Genomic DNA, 21,975 nt, shown 5'->3' on the forward strand with positions numbered 1-21,975 from the left:
TCGCGCGCCACCTGTGAGCAGAGACCTCGGTGTTAGGAGCAAAGAAGGCCGCCAGGGGGCGCTGCCGTCCGGGGAGAGGGCTCAGGGACCGGGACCTGCTCAAGTCCAGCGTGCTGGAGATCTGGGTTTTGTGAAGGGGAAACCTCCCTTTCAGCAGGACCCCCAAGCCCTCCATCCCTTCCTCTCTTGGGACCTCGGTTCTCTCATGGAAGGGTGGAGTATTTTGTTTTCTTTCTTTCTTCTATTTTTTCCCACCCCCAAGGAACTTTTTGTTCAGAGTAAATCTTTGAAACATAAATAAATGAAACAAATGTGGGGTGGTGATTTGGTCTAAGAGGGGATGAGATATGGCAGAGCTCTACTTGACTGCCTTCCCCTGAATTTGGAAATCCTGAATTCCTTTACTCAGATTCATGACTGAGATTCTGAGCCTTAGCAATTATGGACCCTCCTGAGGCCTCCAGGCAGGGAGACACCGCACCTCAGAACCCCCACTTCCAGTGTCCCTCCCCAGAACCTCTATTTGGGTCTTGAGAGGTCCCAGCCTAGCGACCACCCTGCCTCCATCCATGGTTTCCCCTTCTCGGGGCATGGAGGGGAGTCCCCTTAGCACTGCTAGATAGCCATAGCTCCCAAAAGTCTGGATCCTGGGCCTCTGACTCTGGGGCCCAGCTCCACGTCTGGCTCGGGGCCCGTGTCTCACCCTGGCCGGGCCGTGGTGTTGTCACACTTTGTATAGATGGCACATGGGTAGCTCAAGTGATGCAGAGCAGAAGCGGGTACAGCAGCGCTTGACCCAGCGCAAGGCAGATGGTCTGCACATCACCCGGGGCCCTGGGAGGTGGATTCGCGTGGGCAACCCCTCAAACCAGATCCACTGGTCAGCTGCTTCCAGCTGCTGCTTGTCCCCCGCGGGAGTTCTATGCTGGTAGGTCTTCAGGAAGATGATGCGGGGGTCCCCAGTGGGTGATTGCCTCCCCTGAGCTCCAGGGCAAGTGGTCAGGCCATGGTCCTTTGATGTCCTGGGGAGCTCCGGCTCCACCTGCGCCTTGCTCTGGCACGCTGCTTTGGGTGACTGCTGGGCCTTGTTCTCCCCCAGCCCCACCTTGGGCTCCCCTGTGGACTCTAATTTCTTGGATTCCAGGATGTTCTTGGGGCACCCAGCATCTTGAAGCTCTTCGTTACCTTGTTCCACTCTATCGCAGACATTGCTGCTCCTGGCACAGGGAAGAAAGGCAGTCAGCAGAGCAGGGTGAAGGCCCTGGTTTTCCAGCCGCGCCCTGAGACTGTTGCTATGCGACTAGCTCAGGGGAGAAAGCTAGAGAGGGCCAGAAAGGAAACGTCACCACCAGAGGCCTTGTACCTGGAGGGAGGGGAGGTGCTAAGGCCTGGCGAAAGACCAGAAGAGGCTGGGGAGATGAGAGACAGTGACCCCTGGTTAGGACACCCAGGACTAGATGTCATCTGTGTGGGCTGCTGGCCAGGGTTCTGCCTCTCTGGGTTGCAGTTGATGGGGTGAACTAGTCCAGTGTTTTCAAATTGTGCTCCAAGAAACCTTGCGTTTCTGAAGAGACCTCTCAAATGCCCTCTGGGGAAGGGCAGGGGGAGGGTAGAATCCTTTTCTGCCCAACACAACTGAGGCCTGAGGAAAGATACTCCAAGAGAGGGTCTGCTGCTTTAAACAGTTTGGAAAACTATGGGACGAGAGAGGCCTGATCCATCCAGCCCAGTGTTAACTGACTGCCTGCGTCTAGGAGGCCAGCTCAGAGAGAGGAGCTCTGAGAGGGGGCGTTAACCTTCCAGTGCTAGGAGACTTGCCCCAAGGGTGTGTGTAATAGACTAAGTCTTCTGTAAAGTGGCAGCGTTGTCCTAGCTGAGTGTGTGAAGACTCAGGCTCAACATTATGGCAGTACCGATGATAATTGCTACCACTGAATGTCTGCAGTGCATCTGGCCTGGGACCCTCACACCAGCCCCACAAAGTAGCAGGCAGTGAAGGGGAAAAATGGCTTGGTGAGCTCAGGCTTTCAAGACCGACAGCCCGGGGTTCAAATTTGCCTGTGCCTCTTACTGCCTGTCTGATCTGGGGCAAGAAATTTCGCCTCTCCAAGCTTTAGTTTGTTTCCTCATGTCAACCTGGGATATCTCTGTTCACCTAATAGGACTGCTATGAAGAATTAACTAGACAGGAAATGCTTGTGAAGTACTTAGCAGATACCTAAATAAATATCAACTTTCTTAATATTCTGACATGTTTTATGAGGAAGCGGAGTCTTAGCAAGATGGCTGGTCTGCAGGTGAATCTCTGGGTTGTGTACATTTGAGGGTGGGGAGGAGGAGGAGGAGTGGCCCCTCTTGCTTGGGTGGTGCCCAGTTAGTGGTTAGTCCCATAACTGGATGATTGTGACGATGGTTAGGATCACAGCTCTGATACTACACGGGAGTGGCTTCAAATCCTAGCTCTGCCACTTACCGGTTTACTTAGCTGGGACAAGTCACTGCCTCTATTGAGTCTCAGCTCCCCATCAGTGAGCTGGGGCTGATAGATGCCTTTATCATAGATCCCTGGTGAAAGTCAGGTTTTCTAAATTTGTCAGCATAGACAGTGCCTGTTCCCAGTGAAGATAGCCATTGGGTCCATGTTGGGGGCCAGGGGTGTGCCGAGCTCACCCAGTGGAGATCCCAAGGATCTTTGGAACTCTGAGCAGTGAATTCCAACACCTTTTGGCCAGGTTATGCAGTTCTTGGATCCGGGGGTTCGAGCTCTTGAGCAGCTTCAAGAGCGACAAGTTTTTTAATACCTGCCGGGGTTGAGAAACCAGGAAAACAGAAGCTTCAGCTTTCTTGAGGTGGCCTCCCACACCCCACTAGACTTTGGCTCAACTCAGTTCCGTGCTGGGCCTGGTGACTCCCGGGTCACTACAAGCCTGGCAATCCCAGACCAAAATGGGGCACCTTACCATCTTAAGTCGGTTCCGGCCGATTACTTTGCTGACAGGTTGTGGTATCTTGTCCTGTGGTTCTTCATCTTGTATCTGAGAGACAGAGGGAGAGTGCATGAACGTAGGAGAAATCCACCCCCCACCCCGAAGGCCTCTACTGTGCTTCTCCATTTGGCTGAGTATGGATTGACCAACCTTTGGGAGTTTTGTCACCTTGGTTTGGGGGCAGAAATGGGGAGGCCATTCTAACTCTCCTGACCTGCCTTCACCCTTCAGCTCTTCCTTCCTCTCCCCCACCCCAGGCTGGATAGCCCCTGCTCTGTGTGTGGTCCAGCCCCCTCTGTGTCCACTAAGTCCAACCTTGGAAACCATTCTATTCTTGGGCCTCTTCTTTGCTGATGGACTCATACTGGGGCTGTGAGACCTCAAAAACAGATGGAGCAAGACTGGTACCAGGCACCACCTGCTCCCTGCCCCTCTCAGTTGGGCCAGCACTCAGGCTGGCCATCAGGGTGGCTCTGCTGGAGCCTCCAGCTCGGGGAGCTGTGACATCACTGAAATTTGTGACAGCAGCAGGGCTGGGTCTCCAAGGAGTACGTGGGTGGCAGGGGTGGAGGGTGAGGAGGAAACTCCCATCTGTGGAAAAACCTAGTAGGTACCAGACAGAGGCACACACTGTCAACACCTCCCTGTGAGGTAGGAGAATTATCTTCTCTTTTTAAATAAAGAAGCCAAGGTTCAAAGAGTTTAAGTAATTTACTCAAGGCCATACAAGGAGCTGGAAATTTAAGGTCTGGCCATCAACACATGAAACCAGGCATTCCCAACTATGCCCATCCGTTCATTCGTGTCATATGTTGACCGTGCACCTGCTACATTTGTTATTCTAAGCACTGAAATAAAAGACAGTTCTTACCTTCAAGGAACATACATTCTAGTGGGGGAAAACGAAATAGTGGGTGTGCTTGTGACTTTTACATTCGGCTCTCTGAAACAAAATATATGTGTGTGTGTGTGTGTTTATTATGAATTTTACTGATAGAAATCTAAAATAATAAAATTCTACAACACTCTTTGTTGTAAATTCCAAAGAACCAGTTCATTCTTTTTTTTTTTTTTAAGATTTTATTTATTTGACAGAGAGAGATCACAAGTAGGCAGAGCAGAAGGCAGAGAGAGAGGGAACGAAGGCTCTCCGTCGAGCTGAGAGCCCGATGTGGGGCTTGATCCCGGGACCTTGAGATCATGACCTGAGCCGAGGGCAGAGCCTTTAACCCCTCAGCCACCCAGGTGCTCCAGTTCATTCTTTTTCTTTTTTTTTTTTTTAATTTTTTTTTATTTATTTGACAGAGAGAGAGAGATCACAAGTAGGCAGAACGGCAGGCAGAGAGAGAGGGGGAAGCAGGCTCCCCGCTGAGCAGGGAGCCCGATGCGGGGCTCGATCCCAGGACCCTGAGATCATGACCTGAGCCGAAAGCAGAGGCTTTAACCCACTGAGCCACCCAGGTGCCCCCAGTTCATTCTTAAAGTATACTTTTCTTGGATTTTGCCCAACTCCCATCCATAACCCACCTATGGCTGCAGAGCACGAACAAGTGGAGCTCCAACATAAATGCTGACATTTGCACTTACACTGAACAGGAAGAAGAAGGTACAAAAGTGAAAGAATAAAAATGGTCGAATTTCACTCATTCATCAGTGACATATTGACTTATCTGCTATGTTGGATCAGAGTTTTCAAATACCAAAAGTATATTTTCTCAGATTTTTTTTCACGGTGCACTGTTTATAGTGGACTAGCTACAGACGGGACATACGTGTTTACACTTAATTGCATTATTAACGTTTTCTCCGTTGTTTCTTAAGGCTAGACCAGGGGTCAGCAAATTTCTTCTGTAAAGGGCAAGATCATAAGTATGTCAGGCTTCGCAGACCATATCATTACAGCTGCTCCCCTCTGCTACTGGAGTGTGAAAGCCGCCACGGATGCTAGCAAATGAGTAGGCATGGCTGTGTTGCAATAAAACTTTATTTGCAAGAAGAGTTGGAGTGGATTTGGCCCATGATCAACCCCTGGTGTAGACAATAAAATAATAAAACCTGATTTATAACAAGTACCTGTTTCTCTGGGGTTAAAAATGCCTACCAGGGCTGATTTCAGGCTACCAGCGTGATGTCACCGAAAACACAGTTGAATGGAAACGCACAGTAGCCTACCATTCTATCCACTGTCGTCCCACAGATGGGAAGATTCTCAAGAACACAGACAGTAGCAAAAGGTAGCAAGCAATTGGAAAGTGATGAGTTTGAGCGTTTTTCACCTTTGTTTTTAACATCATTAATTAAATTAAGTTTGCATAATTTAATTCTTAATGATCGCTAGGCTTAATGACTGGTCAGTGGAGTTCGTGGAAGCATAATAGGCTTTTACAAGCCCTTATGAGTCAGTTCCAGCACACCACTGTCATGGCAGAGGGAAATAAGTGTGGGGAGAAACGTAAACAGGACAGAGGGCCGAGGGAGAGCAAAGTAAAACGTTTGCTAGTATTAAAAAGGGTGGAATGGGCCGCATTTGCCAACCAGATGAGATTTGATCAGGGACCTGAAGGCAGACTGGAAGCAGCAGGACATGAGGGTGGGGTGGCGGTGCGGTGAAGGGCTGGCGCAGAGGAGGGCTGCTCTGAAGGACCTGCCTAGCTGGCCACATGGGTAACCAGAAGAGCCTGTGGAAAACAGCTTCCCAGCCCCAAGTCGTTCAGCCAGTCCGACGCCCAGCCAAGTGAGAACTACTCTCCACCATACCGCCTCTAGGGCAGGGGGGTGTGTAGGCATAGGGGCCGCTTAGCCCTGCCTTTTAGGGGTGACAGATCAAGCCTAGGCTACAGAACATCTTTATCCTTGTCAGTGTCCTTTATTATTAGGGTGAACAGGGGAGGTTAATGTTCTGTGACCCAAGGGAGAAGCCTGGAGGTGACTCAAGAGTGGGGGACACTCCCTCTCCCCTTCTCCCTTCTGTCCAACCCACTACTCCTGGCTCCTCTTCTTGCTGGCACGAGTTCAGCCCTTACCACGTGGACTCTGGTGGGCTGCCTCGGGGCCCTCTACAACGGCCACTCAGCGCCCAGGCGTCAAGGGCCTGGGGTCCCACTGTGTGCTACACACTCGGGAGAGCAACATTGCAGGCAGAGCAGGCTTCCTCTCAGGAAGTTCATGGGCCCGGGGGGAGGTACCGCTAGAATATGGGCTTTCCAGTGACAGTTTTGTCTGTTCTATTCATTGATAAACCCCCAGAGCCTGGTAGGTCACAATAAGGATTTTTTGAAAAAGTGAAGTAAACAGCATTACCAATGACAAAGGTAATCCCAGGGGCTGGTGAACTCCAGAAGACCAGCCCACGGAGGCTGACAAGTCTTCGTAGACCCGGTAACGAGGAATGAAGGAGTGGAAGTTGGCCGGGCAAAGGGATGTGAGCTAGACTGCACTTTCTCAAAAGAGGGAATTTTGAAAACATAGGTGTGGAAAAGGATTATGAACAGTTTATATGTTGCTAGAGTAGAAAGAAGGGGCCCAGAGTACCTTGGCTCACTGTTTGGGGCTTTCCCACCCAGGGACTTGGAGTTTGTCCCGAGGCTGCAGAGACCCTCTGGAAGGGCTCTGGCAGCCAAGGCAAAGTGGCTAGATTTGGTGCTGGGGGCCTGGCCTGCTGGCCCTGCCACTCTGTCCTAGTCCGCGCTTTCCCCTCACGTGCTCACCTCCCTCAGAATCGGTGTCTGTCTGAGCATTTCACCCCATGGGCAGGGAGTTCCCCATGCCCAGACTCTACTCTGGCAGAGACTCCCACAGCCACTTTCCATGTTCCGTCCCGTCTGGTCCTTCCACCTACACAGGAAACCCACCGGTGGGGAGAGAGCCTTACCCAGTGACACACAGCCTTGTGGACCAACTCCAAGGCTCTTGAGTGGAAAAACCACCACTCTTTTTCTCCTTAGTTGTGGTGAAATACACATAACATAAAATTTACCGACTTAACCATTTTCAAGTGTACAGTTCGGTAGAGTTAAGCGCAGTCTCCTTGTTGCGCAGCCATCACCACCATGCATCTCCAGAACTCGTTTTCGTCTTGCAAAACTGAAGCTCAATACCCATGAAACATTGACTCCCTATCTTCCCCTCCTCCCAGGCCCTGGAAGTCAGCCTTCTGCTTTCTGCCTCTAGGAAAGTGGCTGCTCTAAGTAACCCTTGTAAGTGGAATCGTACAACAGTTGTCTCTTTGTGTCTGGCTGATTTCACTTAGCACCGTGTCCTCCAGGTCCATCCATGTCATAGCCTATGTCGGAATTTTCTTCCCTTTTTAAGGCAGAATAATCTTCTACTGTACGCCATGTTTTGTTTATTCATCTATCCATGGCACTTGGATTACGTCTACCTTTTTTGGCTATTGTGAATAATGCTACTAGGAACATGGGTGTATGAATATCTCTTTAAGACCCCGCTTTAAATTCTTTTGGGTATATACCCACAACTAACTGGATGACACGATGATTCTATTTTTAATTTTTTGAGGAATTGCCATGCTGTTTTCTGTAGTGGCTGCACCATGGTACATTTCCGCCAAGAGGACACAAGGGTTCCAGTTTCTCCACATCTTCACCGACACTTATTTTCTTCCTCCTCTTCCTCTTTCCTTTCTCCTCCTCCCCCCCCCCCTCCTTCTTGCTCTCCTTCTTCTTCCTCAGCCATCCACAGGGTGTGAGGTCCCGCTCTTGTTTCCTCTCATAGTCTGTGCTTTGGAAACTTTGAAGTCAGGTTGATTGGGATATCTTCTAATTCAGTAAAATTAGTCCTTTTTAGTGAACAGTTCCATGGGTTTTGACAAGTGCAAACCATCACAATCAATATATAGAATGGTTTTTTTTTTTAAGATTTTATTTATTTATTTGACAGACAGAGATCACAAGTAGGCAGAAAGGCAGGCAGAGAGAGAAGGAAGCAGGCTCCTCGCTGAGCAGAGAGCCTGATGCGGGGCTCGATCCCAGGACCCTGAGATCATGACCTGAGCCAAAGGCAGAGGCTTTAACCCACTGAGCCACCCAGGTGCCCAATATATAGAATGTTTTATGATCCCCTCACGTTCCCTCCCACCCGTGCAATCTCTTTGCAATTAACCCCTTCTCCTTTCCTGGCGCTGGAAACAGCTGATGCATTTTCTGGTCCTACAGCTTTGCCTTTTCCAGACTATCATATAAATGGACTCCACAGTGCAGAGCCTTTTTTTTTTTTTCCAAAGGCTTTTATTTATTTATTCAAAAGAGATCACAAGTAGGCAGAGAAAGAAGAAAGGAAGCAGGCTCCCTGCTAAGCAGAGAGCCTGATGCAGGGCTCGATCCCACCACCCTGGGCTCATGGCCTGAGCCAAAGGCAGAGGCTTTAACCCACTGAGCCACCCAGGCACCCTTGCAAAGCCTTTTGAATCTGGAATTCTTCCCCTTCACACAACGCATCTCAGATAAGCACATCTTAGCAGGCAGTAGTTTGTTTTCACTGCTGAGTAATATTTCACTACTGAAGTGAGTACGCTACTGTATGTTTCCTAATCATGGAATTACATCTGAACTGTGTTTTACGGTTTTGAATAAGGTTACTAAAAGCACTTGTGTGCAGGTTTTTGTGGGAATATAAGTTTTATTTCACTTGAGTAAATACCTAGGAGTGGGACTACTGGATCAGATGGTAATTATATGTTTAACTTAATAAGAAACTACCAAACAGCTTTCCAAAGTAGTCATTTTTTTTTTTTTAATATTCCTGCCAGCAGTGTGGGACAGGTCTACTTGCTGCACATCCTGGGCAGAACTTGGTATTGTTGGGTTATGTTTTTTTAAATTAATTAACTTATTTGAGAGAGAGAGAGCATGAGGGGGAGAGAGAGAGAGCATCTGAAGCAGACTGTGCACTGAGTGTAGAGCCCGACACAGAGCTTGATTTCTCCACCACGAGATCATGACCTGAGCTGAAACCAAGAGTCAGGTGCTCAACTGACTGAGCCACCCAGGTGCCCCAGGTTGTGTTTTTAAAAAAGCCATTCTAGGGGCACCTGGGTGGCTCAGTGGGTTAAGCCTCTGCCTTCGGTTCGGGTCCATGATCCTGGGGTCCTGGAATCGAGCCCACATCAGGCTCTCTGCTCAGCAGGGGGCCTGCTTCCCCATCTCTCTCTGCCTGCCTCTCTGCCTACTTGTGATCTCTGTCTGTCAAATAAATAAATAACACCCTTTAAAAAAATAAATAAATAAAAATTAAAAAGCCGTTCTAGTGGTATATAGTGGTACCTTACAGAAGTGTTGACGTTTCCCTAACAACTAATAATCTTGAGCATCTTTTCATGTGCAAATTTGCCATCTATTTATCTCCTCTGGTGAAGTGTTTGTTCAGGTCTTTGGCCCATTTTTTAAAAATTGGGTTGCTTTGATGTGCCTGGGTGGTTCAGTCATTTGGGTGTCTACCTCTGGATCTTGGCTGGGGTGTTGATCTTGGAGTCGTGGGTTTGAGCCCCAAGTTGGTCTCCACTCTGGGTGTGGAGCCTACTTTTAAAAATAATAAAAATTGGGGTTTTTTGGTACTATTATGTTTGAGAGTTCTTTATAAATTCTGGATCCCTTTGTCAGACATATGATTTACAAGTATTTTCTGCAGTTTCTGGTTTATCTTTTCATTTTCTTAACTGGCCTTTGAAGAGCAAATTCTTACTTTTGATGAAGTCCAATTATCAGTTTTTTAAATGGATTATGCTTTTGGTGTCGTGTCTAAGAAATATTTGTTTAGCCCCAAATCACCAAGTAAGTAATCACTTATTCCTGTGTTTTCTCCTCACCAATTTATAGTTTCAGGTTTTTATATTTAGGTCAATGACTCATTTGCATTAATTTTTTAAAAGATTTTATTTATTTATTTGACAGACAGAGAGAGTACAAGTAGGGGGAGCAGCAGGCAGAGGGAGAAGGAGATTCCCTACTGAGCAAGGCACCAGATGCGGGACTTAATCCCAGGACCCTGGAATCATGACGTGAGCAGAAGGCAGACGCTTACCCAACTGAACTGCTTAGGCGTCCCTTGGATATTTATTTTGCATTAATTTTTATATATAGTGTAAGGTATGAATCAAGGTTCTTCTATATGGATATCTAGTTATTCCTACACAATTTGTTGAAAAGACTGTCCTCTTTCCTTTGAATTCCTTTGTACTCTTCTCAACAGTCGGTTGACCATATACGTATGGATCTACTTCTAGATTCTGTTTCTTTGATTTATACATCTATCCTTTTGCTCATATCATACTGTCTGGATTCCTTTACAGTAAGCTTTATACTCTGTCTTGATTACTATAGCACTTTATAGTAACATGCAAAATTACATAGTGAGTTCTCCAACTTTCCTGGGTTTTTTTTTTTTCCAAGTTTATTTATTTAAGTAATCTCTACGCCCAACAAGAGTGGCCTGCTGTTCTGACTGAGCCAACCAGGCACCCCTTCTGTTCTTCTCAAAATTGTTTTGGCTATCATGCTTCATTTGCCTTTCCTTATGAGTTTTAAAGTCAGCTTGATGATTTCTATACAAAATCCTCCTAAGATTTTGACGCTGTTCCTTGGACTTTTTATTCTGAGTTATCCTTTCTTTTTTGGGCACATTTGCAGTTGAGTCATTTTTCTCAACATGCTTCCTGACAATAAAATTTTGAGGTTCAAAGGCCTCTTTTAATTTTTCTCAATTATTTTTGTAAATTCTGAAATGATTATAGATCTGTAGGGAGTTACGAAAGTAGTACAGTTTCCTCCAAGGGTGGCACCTTACAACATATACAGTACAAAAACCAGGAAACTGACATTGTATAATCCACAGACCTAATTCAGATTTTAGCAGTTTTACATGCATTCACTTGTGTGTGTATGTTCTATCACCACTAAGATCTCCCTTGTGCTATCCACCCCTCTCCCTGCATCCATCCCTAATCCTTAGAAACCACTAATTTGTTTTCCTTCTCTATAATTTCGTCATTTCAGGAATGTTATGTGAATAGAATCATAGAGCATGTGACCTTTTGAGAGGGGCTTTTTTCACTCAGCATAATGCTCTTGAGATCCACCCATGTTGTTGCTGTATCAATAGTTCCTTATAAACTTAAAAAATAACTATAGATTCACAGAAAATTCCAAGAAGATAAATGCATGGAGGTCCTATGAACTTTCACTCATCCCCCCCCACAATGGTAACATCTTACACAACTACATTATAATATCAAAACCATTTGTTGATCCATGTAACCACCACCACCACAATCAAGATGCAGAGCTGTGGTATCCTCAGGGTTCTTCATGCTCTATACCCACCCATTTTTCCTGCCACCCTACCCCCTGGCAACCCCTCTTCCTTTCTATAATTTTGTTATTTCAAGAATGTTCTATAAATGGAATCTTACAGTATGTAACATTACAAGTTTGGCTTTTTTTCACTCAGAATAATGCCCTCAATATCCACGCAGTTGTTGCATGTATCAATGATTTGTCCCCCCTCTTTTTTTTTTGGATGAGTTTTATTCTACAGTATGGAATGTACCACAATTTGTTTAACTATTCATTCATTGAACAATATTTGAGTCAGTGCTAATTTAGAGCTATTATAAAAGCTGCTGTGAACATTTATGTATAGGTTCTTGTACGGACATAGTTTTCATTTCTCTGTAGTAAGTGCCGAGGAATGCAATCACTAGATCATACAGTGTCTGTTTAGTTTTCTAGGAAAACACAAACTCTTTTCCATAGTGACTATATTATTTTACATTCCCACAAGCAACATATGTATGATCTGTTTTCTCTGCACCCTGACCTGCTTTTGGTATGGTCACTATTTTTTAAAACTATTCTAGTAAGTGTGTAGTGATATCTACACGTGTAGTGTAGTGTAGTGTGGTGTAGATACACCTTGGTTTTAATTGGCATTTCCCTAATGGTTATTGATGTTAAACATTTTTTTAAAAGATTTTTATTTATTTATTTGACAGACAGTAGGCGGAGAGGCAGGCAGAGAGAGAGAGAGGAGGAAGCAGGCTCCCCACTGAGCAGAGAGACCGATGCGGGGCTCGATCCCAGGACCCTGGGATCATGACCTAAGCTGAAGGCAAAGGCTTTAACCTACTGAGCCACCCAGGTGCCCCTATGTTGAACATATTTTAATGTGTTGTTTGCCACTGCTCTATCCTCTTTGATGAATTAACGGTCTTTTGCCCATTTTCTAATTGGATTATTTGTTTGCTGTTGAGTTTTGAGAGTTCTTTATGTATCTTAGATTTGAGTCCTTTGTAATATACTTGCTTTGAAATATTCCCCCCATCTATATGCCTTTAATTTCTTCTTTTGGTCTTATTTTGCTAAGTAGGACTTCCAGTACCATGTTGTGTAAAGATGATGAGAACAGTCATCCTTGGCTTGATCTTATCTTTCATCAGTAAATATGATGTTAGCTGTAGGTTTTCTGTAAATACTCTTTATCAAGTTCAAAGTTACCCTCTATTCCTAGTTTGTTGAGAGTTTTTATAATAATGGACATTGGATTTTGCCTAATGTTTTTCTACATCAGTTGATATGGTCATGTGAATTTTTCTTCTTGAGTTCATTACTGTGGTAGATTATATTAATTTATATTTGAATGTTGAACTATGCCTGCATGCCTGAATAAATTCCACTTTTTTTTTCTAAATTTTTATTTATGAGAGAGAGAGAGCGAGAGCGAGCATGAACGGGGGAGAGGCAGATGGGGAGGGAGAAGCAGGCTCCCTGCCGAGAAGGGAGTCAGACTCGGAGCTCGATCCCAGGACCCTGGGTTTATGACCTGAGCCAAAGGTAGATGCTTAACCATCTGAGCCAATCAGGCACCCCAAATCCCACTTGGTTTTGGTGTTTAATTCTTTTTGTTTATTTCTGGATTGAATTTTTGCTAATATTTTGTTGAAGATTTTTGTGTCTGTTTTTGTAAGGCCTCTGGGTCCTTTATACAGTACCTGTACTACCCTTGAACTGGTATAGTGTTACTTGAGAGTAGACTTAAAATAGTTGTAAATATATATTATAGACTGTAGGGAAATGACTGAATTTTTTTTAAAAGAAGTGTAATTGATAGGCTAAGAAAGGCGAGAAAAATAGAATCACATAAAGTGCTCAAAACAAAATAAAGCAGAAAAACAGGGGAAGAAAGAAAAGGAAATATGGTGCCTGGGTGGCTCAGTCATTGGGTGTCTACCTTTGGCTCAGGTTATGATCCCAGGCTCCTGGGATCAAGCCCCAAGTCAGGCTCCCTGCTCAGTGGGGAGACTGCTTCTCCCACTCCCCCTGCTTGTGTTCCCTCTCTCGCTGTCTCTCTCTGTCAAATAATTAAATAAAGCCTTTTAAAAAATAAAGAACAAGTACAACAAATAGTTATAAACATGATCAATGTTATGGCAGTTCTATCAATATTCACTTTCAGTGTGAATGGCCTGAATATATTCTAATTAAGAGACTGGAACTGTCAGAGTGGACAAAAAACCAAGACCTAATTATATGTTGTCTAAAAGAACCCCACTTTAAATATAAAGCCAAAGATAGTTTAAAAATAAAGGGATAGAAAAAGACATACCATCCTAACACTAATCAAAGGAAAGCTTGGAGTAGCTATATCAACTTCAGGTAAAGCAGACTTCAGAACCAGAAACTTTATCTGGGATAAAGAGGATCATTAAATAATAAAGGAGTCCATAATCCAAGAAGACACAATAATCTTTAATATGTATGCCCCTAACAATAGAGTGTCAAAATATGTGAGGCAAAAACTGGTAGAACTCTAAGGAGAAATAGACAAATCCACCATTATAGTTGGAGACTTCAACACCTTTCTTTCAATATATATAAATCAAATGTGCAGAAAATCAGTAAGTGTAGAGTTGAACATCACCGTCAGTGAACCTGATCTAACTGGCATTTATAGAATATTTCATCCACTAAACAGCAGAATACACATTCTTCTCAATCTCATAGGGAACATTCATAACAGACCACATTCTGAGCCCCTAAAACACATCTTAACAGATCTAAAAGAATAGAAATCATACAAAGTATGTTCTCAAACCACAATGGCATTAAATTAAAGACCAATAATCATAGCTAGAAAAGTCCAAGATATTTGGAGATTAGACAGTACACTACTAAATAACATGAATCACAGAAGAAATCTCAAAAAAACCTCAAATATATTTTGAACTAGGGCATCTGGTTGGCTCATCCAGGTAAGTGTCCAGCTCTTGATATCAGCTCAGGTCATGATCTCGGGGTCATGAGATCGAGCCCCACGGAGGGCTCTGCTGTCAGCAGGGGTCTGCTTGAGATTCTCTCTCTCTCTCTCTGCCGCCCCCCAACCCCCTCTGCATGCTCTCTCTCTCTCTCTGAAAATAAGTAAATAAAATCTTTAACATTTTTTGGACTAAATGAAAGTGAAAATACAACTTATCTGAAGTGTAGGGTCAATGAAAACAGTGCTTAGAAAGGGAATTTTATAGCACTAGTGCCTATATTGGAAAAGAGGAAAGATCAGAGATTAATTTAAGCTTTCACCTTATAAAACTAGAGAAAGAAGGGCAGTTTAAGTCTAAAGCAAGCAAAAGAAGAAAAATAAAAATTAGAGCAGACATCAGTGAAATTGAAAACAAATGCAGTAGAGAAAATCAATGAACCCCACAAGTTGTTCTTTGAAAAAGTAAATAAAATCAACAGAACTCTAGCCAACCTAACAAAGGAAAAAAGAAAAGAAAACACAAACTAACAATGTCAGAAATTTAAAAGAGGCCACCACTACTGATCCTAGGAAGAGCAAAAGGATAATAAAGGAATACCAGGAACAACTCCATGCCCTTCAATTTGATAACGTAGATGAAATGTGTCTATTGTGTTGTGTTTTGTTTTATTTTGGTACTGTCTTTGTCTGGGTTTGGTAATACTAACCTCTTGAAATTACACTGAGAAGTGTTCCTTCCTATACTATTTTCTGAAATAGATTGTGTAGAATTGGTATTAATTCTTCTAATAAATATTGGGTGGATTTCTCCAGTGAAACTATCTGGTGCTGGATATTTCTTTTTCAAGAGGTGTGTGTGTGTATGTGTTTTGCATTGACTACAAATTCAATGTAATAATTATAGGGCTATTTTTATTATCTATTTAGTGTTGGGTGAGTTTTGGCAGTTTGTACTTTTTGAGAATTTGGTCCTTTTCATCTAAATTGCCAAATTTGTGTGTGTATAATTGTTCTTAGTAGACCCTTATTATCTCTTTAATGTCTGGGAACCCGTAGGGATATCCTGTTGCACTCATGAAATTGATAGTTTAGGTCTTCTCCTTTTTTTCCCTTTGTTCAGTTTTGTTAGAGGTTTGTCCATTTTATAGATCTTTCCAAAGAACCAGCTTTTTGTTCCTTTGATTTTCTCTATTGTTTTTCTATTTTCAGTTCTTTGGGATTTTTGCTCTGATTCTTATTAAGGCAAGAACTTAGATTATTAATTGGAGGTCTTTCTTCTTCTGAAAGTAAACGTTTAGTGCTGTAAATTTCTCTTTCAGCATTGCTTTAGCTGTGCCCCACATATTTTGATACTTTGCATTCAGCTAAATTTTAAAAAGTGTTGTTGAGATCTACCCTTTGACCCACAGATTTTTTAGAAGTATGTTGTTTAATTTACATGTGTTTGGATTTTCCTGTCACCTTTCTGTTACTAACTTGGATCTGTTTTGTTCCGTTGTGGTCAAGGGAACACACACTGCATAATTTTGATTGTTTTAAGTCTCTTGAGGTCGTCTTTGGGCTTAGGATATTGTCTGTTGGGGTCAATATTCCATGGGCACTTGAAAAGAATGTGTATCTCAGTGATGTTAGGTGGAGTGTTCTCTAAATGTCAGTCAGATCCTTTTGGATGATGGTTTTGTTAAGTTCTTATGTATTCTGCTGCTTTTCTGCTTAGTATTTTTATCAGTATTTTGGTTTTTTTTTTTTTAAAGATTTTATCTATCTATTTATTTATTTATTTATTGACAGAGAGTGAGAGAGAGAAAGAGAGAGAGGGAGAGCACAAGCAGGGGAGCAGCAGAGGGAGAGGGAGAAGCAGGCTCTCTGCTGAGCAGAAAGCCCGATGCACGGCTCGATCCCAGGACACATGACCTGAGCCAAAGACAGACGCTTAACTGACTGAGTCACCCAGTTGCCCCTCTATCAGTATTTTAGAGATGTGTTGAAGTCTCTAACTCTGGGAGTGGACTTGTCTGTTTCTCCTTTCGGTTCTCTCAATTTGGTGTCTATACATTTAGGATTGCTTTGTCTTCCTCATGGTTTGACTCTGTTATCATTACGTAATGTAACCTCTTTTCTTGGTGATTTTCTTTTATCTGATTTTAAGATGGCAGATTCTGCTGTCTTTTGATTACTGTTTGTATGGCATATCTTTTTCAATCCTTTTATTTTCAACCTACGTATGTCATGATACTTGAAGTGAATTTCTTGCTGATAGCTTTTATTTGGGCCATTTTTTCATATGTTATTTTGCAGGTCTCTCTCATTTTTAAATGATGTATTTAGGCCATTTCCTGTTCATATAATTATTTGTGTCTTAGCGCTTCCATTTGCCATTTTATTGTTTGTTTCCTCTGCTTTTCATTCCTCTGTTCCATTTTTCCATCCTTCCTGTGTTACTCAAACATTTTTTAGAATTCCGTTTTTTATTTAATCTATGGTGTTTTCTTTCTTTCTTTAAGATTTTATTCTTTATTTTTTTAAAGCTTTTATGTATTTATTTGACATACAGAGATAACAAGTAGGCAGAGAGGCAGGCAGAGAGAGAGGAGGAAGCAGGCTCCCTGCTGAGCAGAGAGCCCAGTTCAGGGCTTGATCCCAGGACCCTGAGATCATGACCTGAGCCTAAGGCAGAGGCTCAACCCACTCAGCCACTCAGGGGCCCCAAGATTTTGTTCTTTAAAGTAATTTAAACTCACAACCCTGAAATCAAGAGCTGCATGCTCCATGGATTGAGCCAGCCAGGGGCCCTCTTTGGTCATTCTTTTAGGGTAGGTCTTCAGACAGCAAATTCTCTTTAATATTTCTTAATTTGAGAATGTCTTGATTTCTTATTCCTCAAAGGTCTTCTCACTGGGTATAGCATGTCAGAGATAAACAAATTATTTAAAGTAGGAAAGACAGGGATGCCTGGGTGGCTCAGTGGGTTAAAGCCTCTTTGGCTCAGGTCATGATCCCAGGGTCCTGGGATCGAGAACCCGAATCGGGTTCTCTCCTCAGCAGGGAGCCTGCTTCCCGCACCCCCTGCCTGCTCTCTGCTTATTTGTGATCTCTGTCTGTCAAATAAATAAAATCTTAAGAAAAAAAAATACACTGTTGTAATAGGAAAAAGAACCCAGTGTGAACTGAAGTCAACTTTGATTTGTACAGAGATGACTCAGCATCTTAAGGAATTTGGGAATAGGGACGGATTGAGGGAGGTGCTATAGAGTTAAGGAAGTGAAAATTTACAGAAAGCAAAAAGGGGATATTGGGCCATGTGAAACCCATCTAGGTTTGCTAACTGGCACTACTGATGTTAGGCTCCTACCCTCCCACAGAGATGTGTATCTTGCTGTTGGCAGACAGGGGTCCTATCTTCAGGGGTTAGCGGGAACAAACAGTGAATTCATTTGGCAGTCTTGCATTTTCTCAGGCAGTCACTTTAAGGGGTCTGGGGTCATCCTAGGATTTAAGTCTTGAGCTGTTAACAACTATGTTAGTGTTTGTTTAAATCTTTATAGACCAAGGTTAAGGCCTGGTCAAAAAGAGGGCTCAGAGGAGCCCGGGTAGAGCTTGGTCAAGGAGAGAGTCTTTGTCAAGCACTCTGGATTGACTGTGCTTTCCTTCACTGCTTCAAACTCTTGTGCTACTTTTGCTCTGGCCTCCATGGGTCATGAGAACCTGCTGCAACTGAACTGTAGTTCTCTCCATAAGACAGCATTTCTCTATCTCCGTAAGATAGCATTTGACTTGGGTTTTCAAAAGTTTGATTATGGTATGTGTCATCATGGATTCATTTGGGTTTATGTTAGAGATTCGGTCAGCTTTTTGAACCTGGAGGTTCAGGTCTTTGTTGAATTTGGGAAATTTTCAGCCATTATTTTTTTGAATGTTGTTCCAGCTTCACTTCCTTTTCCTCTCCACCTGGGACCCCAGTGACAGAAATGTTCAATCTTTTGTTACTGTCTTCCAGGTTCCTCAGGCTCTGTTGGTTCGTTCTTTCTTTCTTAATATAATTTTCTCTCTTTTTCAGATTGTGTATTTCTACTGTTCTCTCTTCAAATTCACCAATCCTTTCATACATGATCTCCATTCTTCTACTGAGCCTCTCCAGTAAGGTTTTTGTTGTTTTGCTGTTGTTTTAAAATTTGGTTTCTGTATTAATTTCCTAGGCCTACCTGCTGTAACAACTGGCTTGACAGCTTAAAACTGTAGAAGTTATTTCACACAGTACTGGAAGCCAAGAGTTCAAAAATCAAGGTGTTAATTCTATCTGTAGGCTCTAAGGAAGACTCTGCCCCAAGGCTAACTAGCTTGTGGTGATTGCCAGCAATCCCTGGTGTTCCTTGGCTGACAGACCTATCATCCTGGTATTTGCCTCCCTCTCTTATGTTGGTCTCCTTTGGGTATCTTTCTGTGTTTTCACATAGTCTTCCTATAGAAGAGACGAGTTATTGGATTTAGTGCCCACACTAATCCAGTATGACCTCATTTTACCTAATTATTTCTGCAAAGACTCTATTTCCAAATAAGGTTATGTTCTGTAGTACTGAATAGACATGAATTTTTAGAGAACGCTATTCAACCCAGCAATTTTTTCTTCAGTTCTAAGATTTCTATTTTCTTTATGTCTTCTATTTTTTTCCTGAGTTTTGTTAAATTTTTAAATTTATTTCAGGCATGTTTGTTGAAGCATTTTTATAGTGGCTATCTTAAAATCAGAGTCAGATAAAGCCAGCAACGCTGTGATCTGTTGGCATCTGTTGTTTGTCTTTTCTTACCCAAATTGAGATTTTCCTGGTTCAAGGTATGATGCATTATTTTCAGTTATTACCTAGACGTTTTGGAAGTTATGTTATGAGACTCTGGGATCTCATTTAAATCTTCTGTTTTAGCAGGCTCAGATGACCTGGGCCAGTGAGACGGGGGGCACCAACTCTTTATCATCAGGTGAGAGTGAAAATTGAGGCTAGGTGCGTGACCCCACTCATACCACCCAGTAGGGCAAGGGCAGGTTTATTTCATTATGGCTGGGCAGAGATTGACATCTAGGCTCTACACTTGGCCTCCTTTATACTGGGGGAAGGGAGTGTTGCCTCATTATTGCTGGATGGGGATGGCAGCATGGTTCTGCACATGGTCTCCTCTGACACCATGGAAATGGGGAGGGATTTTTGGGGAAGGGTACTTGTTACTGCTCGGCAGTGATGAAGCCGTCTCTCACCTGGTCTCCAAGCTCTCACACCACTCAGAGGTGAAGTGGGGGAGTTGCCCTGTTACCTTTTGTTACAGGACAAATATTGAAGTCTGGTTTTCCCCTGTTTGTTAGTCGAGGCTGGGAATGGTTTTTCCTCTAGTATTGCTGGAGTAGGACATTTAATGTGAGAAGATTTCTGTCTTGCTAGGGTGCCCCTTTCTCAGTCCTTTGACAAGAGAAAACAGGCTTTTCATGGGGACAATTTTTACCTGTGCCTATTTGGCATTTCCAGGTTGCAGTCTTCTCCAGACCCCAGCAAAGAGGAAACCTACTAGGTTTCCTGATTGATCTGCCTTCTTATGTTTGTTTGAGGTATAACGACCAGCGTTTTAAGCTGTACTTCGTGGGATGGATAGAGAGGAATGCATCTACTCCGTTTCGTTCATGACCAAAAATCCTGTTTTTATTTTATACTCTCTTTATCCCTATATATCCAAGCTGGAGATGTTTCTTGATCTATAATCCTTTTAAGAACTTGTAGGTCACTCTGAATCTTATTCAGGGCACACTAATAGACAAAAGCCATGCCCACAATTTCTTTGAAATAAACCCTTCTTTGCATTAGGCTTCTGCTGGAATGGCTAAGGACAACTCCCCCAAGCTTTCTAGAACCCTTGTTGTTTGAGTCAAAGGATTAGTGAGGCACACCTATAATTTCTTTAGCGATCTTTTATCTGACTGAATAGTACTCTGAGGCATTGCCTTTAATCTCCCTGAGATGTAAACTCAAGATTTTGTAGCCATAGTCTCAGTTTCATTTTTTTTTTTTAAAGATTTATTTATTTGAGAGGGAGAGGGAGAGAGAAAACACAAGGGAAGGGAGGGGCAGAGGGAAAGGGAGGAGCAGATTCCCCCGATGAGCAGGGAGCCCAACGAGGGCCTCCATCCCAGGACCCTGGGATCATGCTCTAAGCCGAAGGTTAAGCTTAGATGCGTAACAGACTGAGCCACCCAGGCGCCCCCTCAGTTTCATTTTTGGACCATGTTGTTTTGGATGTTTTCAATGCCCTGGATTTGAGGTTTGCTAGGAAACCACTTAATGTTATGATCATTTGCCATTTGGAGTGGCTGAGAATTTCGTAGCATGAAGTCCCAATTCCCTCAAATTCAACAATGCTTCCTTTGAGCTCTGGGTTTCTCTGCCTTGGCACTGCGGACACTCAGGGCAGGATGAGTGTTTGTGTTGGAGGGCAGGGGTGAGAGGGCCTGTCTTGTGCACTGGAGGATATTTAAGAGTATCTCTGGCCTCTACCAACTAGATGTCAGTAGCAGCCTTTCCATTCTGACAACCAAAAGTGTCTCAGACATTGCCAATGTCCCCCCTGGGAAGTGGCCTTGCTGTCACTTGGGAACTGCTGCTTTATTCCTTTCTCCCTGCTGGCATTTTACTGTCAGCAGCAAGAAGAAACTAGGTGGCACCTTGACCACCTTGCTTGGCAATGTCCGCAGCTCCATCACCCAGTTCATTGGGCACACTCCTTGCTCTCCTCTTTCCTGCCGGCACGGGTCTGCGAGGCTCAGGTCTGTTAACCTCTGGGTCCTGACATAATGAGCTTCCTCTTCCCACGGTTTCCAGGAGCATTTACCCACTTTCCCGTCTGTCCTGGCTGTGGCCTTATTAAAGGCTTCTCTCAGCAGCTTTTCCAAAGCCCTTTGACAGCACTCTTCTCTATCTGTGGCCAGTTCTAACGCCATTGCCGCGCTCTGGAGCTGACACAGCAGCGCTCTACCCCAGTACCAAAGTCTCTGCACCATACCTATTGCCCTATTGCCACATGGCATTACACCTTAGCAGTTTGATACAAGTATTCAGTATCACAAAGGCTTTGGGCAGCAGGAATCCAGGAATGCTCTCCCTGAAATGGCTCTGCCCCAGTCTCAGTCTCTCACGAGGTTGCAGGCAAGCTGCTGGCCAGGACTGCGGTCCTCCCAAGGCACTACCAGGGCTGGTGGATCTGTTTCCCTGCTCACTCATGCCGTTTGCTGGCAGGACTCTGCTCTTCCTGGATGTTGGCCGGAATCTTCTCTTGCTTGCCACGTGGGCCTCTCCTCATGGCTGTTGACAACATTGTAGCTGGCTTCCCCCAGAGTGACGGATCCAAGCAACAGAGGACACACACCCTAGATGGAAGCTGTGGTCTTTTGTTTTTTTTTTTAATCCTAATTTTGGACAGGATCCACCATCATTTCTTACTGGTCACCCGGAGTAACCTTGATTCAGTGTAGCAGAGGACTACACAAAGGTATGACTAACAAAAGGCACTGAGTCCTGGGGGCTATTTGGGTGGCTGGCTGCTGCATTTCAATTTCATTCAATTCAGGATATTTTTCTAATTTCCTTTTGGACTTCATTTTTGACTCATGAGTTATTGTGAAGTGTTGTATTTTACTTCCAAGTATTGGGGGTGTTTCCCAGGTATCTTTATTAGTTATATAATT

At 43.8% G+C, this 21,975-nt stretch overlaps 2 protein-coding genes across 2 annotated transcripts in view; one reads left to right on the plus strand and one right to left on the minus strand.

The window, feature by feature from the left end:
- The window catches only part of SYS1 (SYS1 golgi trafficking protein), a 39,713-nt gene that overhangs the window by 10,804 nt on the left and 6,934 nt on the right, over nt 1–21,975 (plus strand). The window lies entirely within an intron of this gene.
- Nucleotides 10–5,045, minus strand: TP53TG5 (TP53 target 5). Its single transcript, XM_082744715.1, has 4 exons — nt 3,303–5,045; nt 2,961–3,035; nt 2,671–2,801; nt 10–1,217 (listed from the first exon to the last, which is right to left on the minus strand). Exons 1-4 carry the CDS (start codon nt 3,348–3,350, stop codon nt 725–727), a joined length of 747 nt encoding a protein of 248 aa, XP_082600841.1. The 5' UTR covers nt 3,351–5,045; the 3' UTR covers nt 10–724.

The sequence above is a fragment of the Mustela nivalis genome (genome assembly GCF_964662115.1).
Source record: "Mustela nivalis genome assembly, chromosome: 8".
NCBI lineage: Eukaryota > Metazoa > Chordata > Mammalia > Carnivora > Mustelidae > Mustela > Mustela nivalis.

Coding starts and splice junctions, on each gene's coding strand:
- TP53TG5 (XM_082744715.1), bottom strand. CDS start 3,350: ATGAGTCCATCAGCAAAGAAGAGGCCCAAGAATAGAATGGTTTCCAAG. Junction 3,036..3,302: donor AGAATAGAATGGTTTCCAAG/GTTGGACTTAGT, acceptor TCTGTCTCTCAG/ATACAAGATGAAGAACCACA. Junction 2,802..2,960: donor GCCGGAACCGACTTAAGATG/GTAAGGTGCCCC, acceptor CAACCCCGGCAG/GTATTAAAAAACTTGTCGCT.